Source organism: Suricata suricatta, chromosome 12, assembly GCF_006229205.1.
Source record: "Suricata suricatta isolate VVHF042 chromosome 12, meerkat_22Aug2017_6uvM2_HiC, whole genome shotgun sequence".
Taxonomy (NCBI): Eukaryota; Metazoa; Chordata; class Mammalia; order Carnivora; family Herpestidae; genus Suricata; species Suricata suricatta.
Window position 1 is genome coordinate 11975282 of NC_043711.1, and position 7171 is coordinate 11982452.

The window sequence follows — 7171 nt, forward strand, 5'->3', positions numbered from 1 at the left end:
GGGCCCAAGGACAGAAGAGCTGGACTGGGACTTGAAAGCGGAAGTGTGGCAGGAGACCGGATGCAAAGGATGAGGTCGCGCCAGCCTCCTCGGGCCCCACCCACAACTGAAAAGTATGGCCCAGCTCTAGATGCCGAGAGCGCACGCGCACCTCCTAGCTCAGCCAATCAAGACGAAGTGAGGCGGGCATTCGGGAGGAAATAGCGTTGTCAAACAGGAAACGGGGCAGTTTACCTACAGAACTGCGGACGGCGTCATGGCGGCCTACGAGCAGGTTCAAAAGGGGCCGCTGAAACTGAAAGGCGTTGCAGAGCTCGGCGTGACCAAGCGGTGAGTACCGCGAAAGTTTGTCCTCTGTCCCCTTAAGCGTTTTCTAGAGTCCCTGAGCTCTTGCCTCCTGATCCGCCCTCACCTCCTCTTCCCCCCTTCTTCCTTTCCAGGAAAAAGAAAAAGAAGGATAAAGACAAAGCGAAACTCCTGGAAGCAATGGGAACGAGCAAAAAGAACGAGGAGGAGAAGCGGCGCGGCCTGGACAAGCGCACCCCGGCCCAGGCAGCCTTCGAGAAGATGCAAGAGAAGCGGGTAAGGCGGGTGGGGAATCCGGTGGGGATGCCCCGGGTCTGGGTCTCCTCAGGTGGCTGCAGAGACAGGGCCGGACGACTCGAAATTGGGGCCAGCCCGGGACTCTCGGAGTGGTGGCGAGCGGTTAGAGAGACCTTAATTCCGGGGAGAAGATGCTACGTGGGTGAGGAAGAGGTCGAGGAGGGGAAGCGCCTCTGGCCTGCGTGGATCGCAGAGGAGAAAGCTAGAGCTGACGTTGAAAGGAAGCTGGAGCTGGGGACCGAATTTGTATTTCAGCGCAGTCTTTAATTTGCCGAGTGACACGGGGCTAATGATTCCTTTTCTCTCTGCCTCAGTTTACTTACCTGGAGGGAGCAGGATAGTGCTTTGGCGCCCGGTCTGTCACAAAATCAGTGTTCGGTTGATGTTAGCTGTTGATATTAAATGGTCATCTCTGCTGTAAGTTTCCACGAAATCTGTTTCCATGATGACTTTGCTTGGCAGGTTCAAATAGATTGTATTTTAAGGTTTCAATACGCCACTTTTATTTACTTTTTAATTCTTTTATAGTTTCTTTTTAAAGTTGACTTATTTTGAGAGAGAGAGAAGGGGGAGGAACAGAGAAAGGGTGAGAGAATTCCAAGCAGGCTCTGCCACTGTCAGCAAGGAGCCTGAAGTGGGGCCCGAACTCAAGAATTGTGAGATCATGAGCTGAGCTGAAACCAAGAGCCAGGTGCTCAACCCACTGAGCCACCCAGGCACTACAGTAAATCACTTCTCTTGAAATTAAACGCAGTACATTTGGACAGTAGGGGATAGGAGATGTTAGCACAGGATAGATCAGCTCAGCCTGGTGTCTGGGGGGAGGAAATATTCAGGCTAGGTTAGTGGTTCTCAGCGGGGTGCCATTTTGTATCCTGCCTCCGCCCTCAAGAAGACCTTGGGCACTGTTTGAAGATATTTTTGTTTGCTGAAACTTGGTGTGTTGGTGGGGGTGGGGGTAGTGTTCCTGGCATCTAGTGGGATGAGGCATGGGATGCTTCTCTTGATCCTACAGTGATCAAGATAACCCCCCCACCCCCAGCAAAAAAAAGTGATCTGGCCCCAAATACCAAGCGTCCATGCTGAGAAACCCTAACCCAGCTTTGGGTTATTTGGTCCAGTGACATCAGGAAGAGTTAACTCATTATTCCCAGGCCTAATGGAGTCAAAAAAAAAAAAAAGGTGCAACACACTGGCTTTGGCAAGACCAACCTGGGTTCCATTCTGTCTCTACCGCTTCGTGGTGGTGGTGTAGCTCCGGGCAGGTCGGTTAACTGCCCACACCTCATTTTCTTCATGTGTAAAATGGGGCTGAAGTCGTTACCTAACAGGTTTGTGGTGAGGATTTAACAAGTGATTGCACTTAGTTTCCTTCCCTGAGGTTATAGTCACAGGCTAGGCTGGGGTGTAAGTCCTGTGAGGGGAGGAATAACCATCGGGTGACGAGCAGCGGCCCAGAGTTGGATAGTAATAGTGGAAGCAGTGTTACCAGGTTTGGGGGTGGATTTTGGAGCGAGAACAGCAGGAATCGTTGACGGATTGGGTGCAGGCTGGGAAAGAATGAGGGATGACCGAGATGTTTGGTAGCGCTTGCTGGGTAAGTGAAGGTGTTATTTACCGTAGTCAGAAGGACAGCAGGCTCTAAAGTGGGGGGTCAACACCTTGGTTTTGGAAAAGTTATGTTTGAACACCTGTTAGAAATTCAAATGGAGAGGGGCGCCTGGGGTGCTCAGTCGGTTAAGCCTCTGACTTCAGCTCAGGTTATGATCTTACAGTTTGTGGGTTTGAGCCCCGCGTCGGGCTCTGGGGTGACAGCTCAGAGCCTGGAGCCTGCTTCAGATTCTGTATCTCCCTCTCTCTCTCTCTCTCTCTGCCCCTCCTCACACTCATGCTCTGTTTCTCTGTCTCAATAATAAATGTAAAAACAAAAATTAAAATGGAGAATTCTTGTGGACAGTTAGATATATGTGTGTGCAGTTTGGAGGAGCGGTCGGGGCCTCTCCTGCAAACGTTCTGGAATTGCTGCGAGGAGATCCTCTGGCTGGACAAGAGCCTCTGGGGAGAGACAGTGACAGAGATGAGGCCTAGATTCTGAAATCAAGGATCAGTCACAAGAAGGCGGAAAATCGGGAGAATGTGTCCTTAAGAGCTGAGTGGAGAAAAGGTTTTAAGAAGGAGGAAGTGATCAACAGTGTCATTTGCTGCTGAGCGGTCTTGTAGGGTGACAGCCGAGAGCCCGGAGTAGGGCATCTGGAATGAGGAGGAAGAGAGGCTGACAAGGAGGAGTCCCAGGGAGGGTGGGGAAAGGCAGAGGTGGAGACAAGATGCAGAAGTAACTCTTGGGAGACCTAGCAAGGGAAACAGAGAAATGAGCACGTAGCTGGAAGGTGGTAGAAGGTCAAAGGTAAATTGGTGGTGGTGGTGTTGAGAACCAGAAGCACTGCTGTGGATTTCATTTGAAGCAGGAGAGAAGGGACAAGGCGCAGGCGAAGGTAGGTGGAAGGGGACACGTGGGGTCTGTTGAGCACAGTGAGCATGGAGGCTGGACAGCGCTTGGAAGAGGTGCCCTTGGGGCCGGGGCCCAGCCTGCAGGGGGAAGGCTTGGCATCTGCAGCCCCATCACCCGTGTGCATGCTGTCTGTGGAGTGGGGGTGCGCCAGCACACAGACACCCTGTGAACTTGGTGCATTGAGCGGGGAGACGGAAGGCAGAGCCCCACCAAGTGCTTGGCATTGATCTCAGCGGCTCAGGTCAGCGTAGCCTCTTGTGAGGAGACACAGCCCTCACTTGGGCTCACAGCAGTAAGGAGAGGCGGGGAGGGAAAGCGGGGACAGGCAGGTGACGGGATCGTCTCCTGCTTCTGTGGGCTGGCCCGGCTCGGCTGGATAGCTCTTCCTGCCTCGCTAGGGATCCGTGCTGTCGTGCAGCTGGGGTTGGAGGCCCAGCTGGGCCAGAACTGCCAAGATAGATCGCTTCACCATCCCACGGCTGGTGCCTCCCTGCTCCTCCCGTGGCCCCTCTCCGCACACGTCATCTCATGCTCCAGCTCCTTTCTTTCCAGTAAGGTCATCAGACTTCCTGCATGGTGGCTGGCTTCCAAGAACACAAAATAAAGGCTGCCGGGTCTTACAGTTTTGGCCCAGCACTGGCACTGCATTCTGTTAAGTAAACTGAGTCAGGGCCAGCCCAGAATCATGGCGACAGAGAACCGTACTCGGGCACTGTGGTTCATAGGAGGGGCCGCCAAAGTCGGCCACAGTCACCCCAGTCTGTAAACATAGAGCCAGGTGTGGCCCCAGTGTGTCTGGCCGTGCATCGCATGCTCTACACTCCTTCTAAGTGGCATCGGGTATTAGGAAGCGGGGGTGGGGCAGGTCGTGATGGTGCAGGATCCGTATTCCGCAGTCACCACCGTCAGGGTGATGTGGATCAGAGCCCCCGGCACTGTCATCGGCACCTATTCCTTCGAGATCCTACTGTGTGGCTCTTTACCTTCCTCATTTTTCTTTTTTTTACGTTTATTTATTTATTTACTTTATTTTGAGAGAGAGCATGTGCATGCGCACGCGGGGGCGGGGCAGAGAGAGGGAGAGAGAATCCCAAGCCGGCTTCGAGTGACAGTTCAGAGCCTCACGTGGGGCTCTATCTCCTGAACTGTGAGATCGTGACTCGAGCCAAAATCGAGAGTTGGACGCTTAACCGACTGAGCCGCCCGGGTGCCCCTGCCCTTCTCATCTTTCATCCTTCTTCAGACCCCATCTGCCAAATGGGACTGTGGTCACTTGCCAAGGGATGCAGGAAGCACACCTACAGCTCCCAGCAGTCTACGTCTACACAAGTCAGGGCTAGTGCATTGCTTGATCCTGACCGAAGGGCAGCTGACCTGGGCTCCTGGTGGGATAGGCTGTGGCCAGGCATCCCTGTCAGACCAGCCTGAGTAGAGGTGAGGGAGGGGCGAGATGAACACTCGAGACCTCCAGCCACTCCAGGTTGAGAGCCAAGCTGGTGGGGGCTTCTGTCTCCGCCCCACCCAGGCTGGGGCTGTGTCAAGTGTGTGAACTCATCTCTGTTTCTCTTCTCTCTTCAGCAAATGGAAAGGATTCTGAAGAAAGCGTCTAAAACCCACAAGCAGAGAGTGGAGGCAAGTGACGTGCCCTGTGGGAAAGACCAGGCTATGTGGGGTCTCGGCTGGGCCCAGAGCCTCGGAGCCTGGCAGAGGGAACCATTGGAGTGGTGGGCAGGGGGTTACCCAACAGAAGCGACACCTCCCCGGGTCGTGTATGAGCCCAGGGTTCGGGGCCGGGTGGCTTTGAGGGAAGGGGGCTGCCCTGCCCGAGGCTGCGCTGATGTGGGTTTTCTCCTCGGCTTCCCCAGGATTTCAACAGACACCTGGACACGCTCACGGAGCACTATGACATTCCCAAAGTCAGCTGGACGAAGTAGCCTCCCCACCCGGCGTGTGGAGCGGCATCACGGGCAGATGGAAGGCAAAATTGGGGCTGTTTGGTGCCCTCGGCATTTTCTAGAAACATCCTTTTACACACACCCTTGCGGCTTCTGCTGAGATAAGAGCTTGCCAAGGCAGTGTGCCCTCTTCCTGGAACCCGATTAAAGTAAGACTGTCCTTTTACTCTGTTTTGATTTCTCGGCAGCATAGAAGACAAACTTTTTTGGTTCTGACTAGGAATTTTTAAAAGTTTATCCAGAGATTAAGGTTATTTCTGTGGGTCACAGAAAAGGGTCTTTGCTCCCAAACTGCATCTAGCTCTGCCAGCCGGCCAGCCATCTTTTCTTGGATGAAACGGACTCCCGGGGATCAGGAGGTAATGCTTGAAACGGCCTGCAGCTTACCCGGTGGGGCCCTGCGTGAACTCTGCTTCCGAGCTAACTCCTGCGTGGGGCTTAAGCTGTTCCTTCCAGAGCCTAGGGAAGCCACTCGGCCTTCTTGGCCTTCAGAATGCCTCCTCAGCCCCCCGATGTGTGAGACCACGCAGCTTGGGAAGCAGAGCCCCCGCCAAAGGCAAGGATGAGATGTATGCCTTGTCCCTGTGTGAGCCCCTGGCCGGCTTGCAGCCGCTCCCCCCAGGGTCCCCATCCCAGAGGCGTCTAGAGGGTGTTGCCATGGCAGACATCACTAGTCAAACCCAGCATTGTTTGTAATGGAACCTGGACATGGCCTGCTTCACTGCCCTCAACCCTAGGCTCTAAGCAGCCCCTGCGTTTATTCAGAATGGCACATAACCTGTAGTCTGCTTGGTATTTCTTGCCTAAGGACACCTCAGAGGTGGCAGGACCTGGGCGGAGCCCTGGCACAGGCAGTACAGTACAAAGGGGAGGACCCAGGTCCTGGTGCTGGAGAGCTGTGATTTCTCCTGACCTCCGTGTCCCTACCTGATGAAGCTCAAACTGCACATACTCCTGGGAGGAAGTCCTAGGTAGTGAAAGAATAACAGACTCAAAAGAGAAAAACCAAGTGTTGGCTTTGGGGCTGTCACAGTAAATAGAAGAAAGCAAAAAACAGTTACTAAATAGAAGTCTGAGTGTCTTACTTACCTAAGCAGTTTGATTCTCACTAGAAATGCTGCTTTGGGGATTTCTTGCCCATAAAGAATGTGCATACTGCAAAATGACCGCTCACCCTGCTTTGGAAAAAAAAAGTAGATGACCCCTTTTTCCACCTGTAGTTTGCAGCCCACACTGTCTCATTAACAGCGGCTCTTTTGGGGCAGGCACCTGCTTCAAGGGAAGGTGCTTGGATGCCTTTTCCATCCATGAGCCGTCAGTTGGGGTGTGTGAGCGTGATGGGCTGTGCGAAGCCGGAGTCAGGATGGCGGATGCAGATACTCCGTCTCCCTGTCCACACGGTCTGAGGCCGGCTGACCTCGAACAGCGGGATTTCTCTTCTGTGGATTGACTGCTCAGCCGGACGGTTCTGCGCCGTGTGGTGCTCATTTGGGTCACTACATGGACTTGCCTGGGGCCAGGAAGTCCAAGGTGCTTCTCATCTTCCAGAACCTTTCTCTGTGTCGTCAGTTCCTTTTGCCAGCACGAGTCACACTGCCAAAGCCAGTCGGAGAGAGCCCTGGGCACGGACCCCAGGAGATGTGGGTTATCCGGGGCCATCACTGCGAGTCCAGCAGTTTCTCACACTCCTCTGCACGTTGGACTCTCCTGGGAGCATTAAGAACCACTGATGCTGCCTGGGGTGCTTCAGCCAGCCGCCGAGATTTTTCAGAGCTCCTCGGACGACCCTGAAAGGCGAGTCTGAGAAACCCTGATCTACCACAACGGCTGTAGACTTTTCTGAGATGGTGCAGGGGCCAGATAGGGCTCGCACACCAAGTGTAAAGGCCAAGGATGAAATTCAGATGTGACCTGAATTCCCCCACATACGGAGAAAGGAGGTTATGAGTAACTTAGGTGTAGAGCGTGTTTACTGTGACGGTATTCTTGGCACCTGGGAGCCTTTGTTTTTTCAGGAGGCTTTTGTCCAGTCTTCCTCCCAGTACCCGACCCCCCTGACCCCGTACTGATTTTAAACATCTAAACAATATGCCTAGAGCAAGCC

At 53.8% G+C, this 7171-nt stretch overlaps 2 protein-coding genes across 2 annotated transcripts in view; one reads left to right on the forward strand and one right to left on the reverse strand.

Moving 5' to 3' along the window:
- The window catches only part of CIB3 (calcium and integrin binding family member 3), an 18465-nt gene extending 17401 nt beyond the window's left edge, over positions 1–1064 (reverse strand). The window contains exon 1 of the mRNA XM_029916646.1: positions 927–1064. The gene's annotated coding sequence lies outside the window, so the exon portion shown is untranslated. The remainder of the gene's footprint in view (positions 1–926) is intronic.
- FAM32A (family with sequence similarity 32 member A) lies at positions 221–5233 on the forward strand. The gene is made up of 4 exons (XM_029916649.1): positions 221–330; positions 441–582; positions 4691–4744; positions 4978–5233. The coding sequence occupies exons 1-4, from the start codon at positions 257–259 to the stop codon at positions 5044–5046; spliced, it is 339 nt and encodes a 112-aa protein (XP_029772509.1). The 5' UTR covers positions 221–256; the 3' UTR covers positions 5047–5233.
- The last annotated feature ends 1938 nt before the right edge of the window (positions 5234–7171 follow it).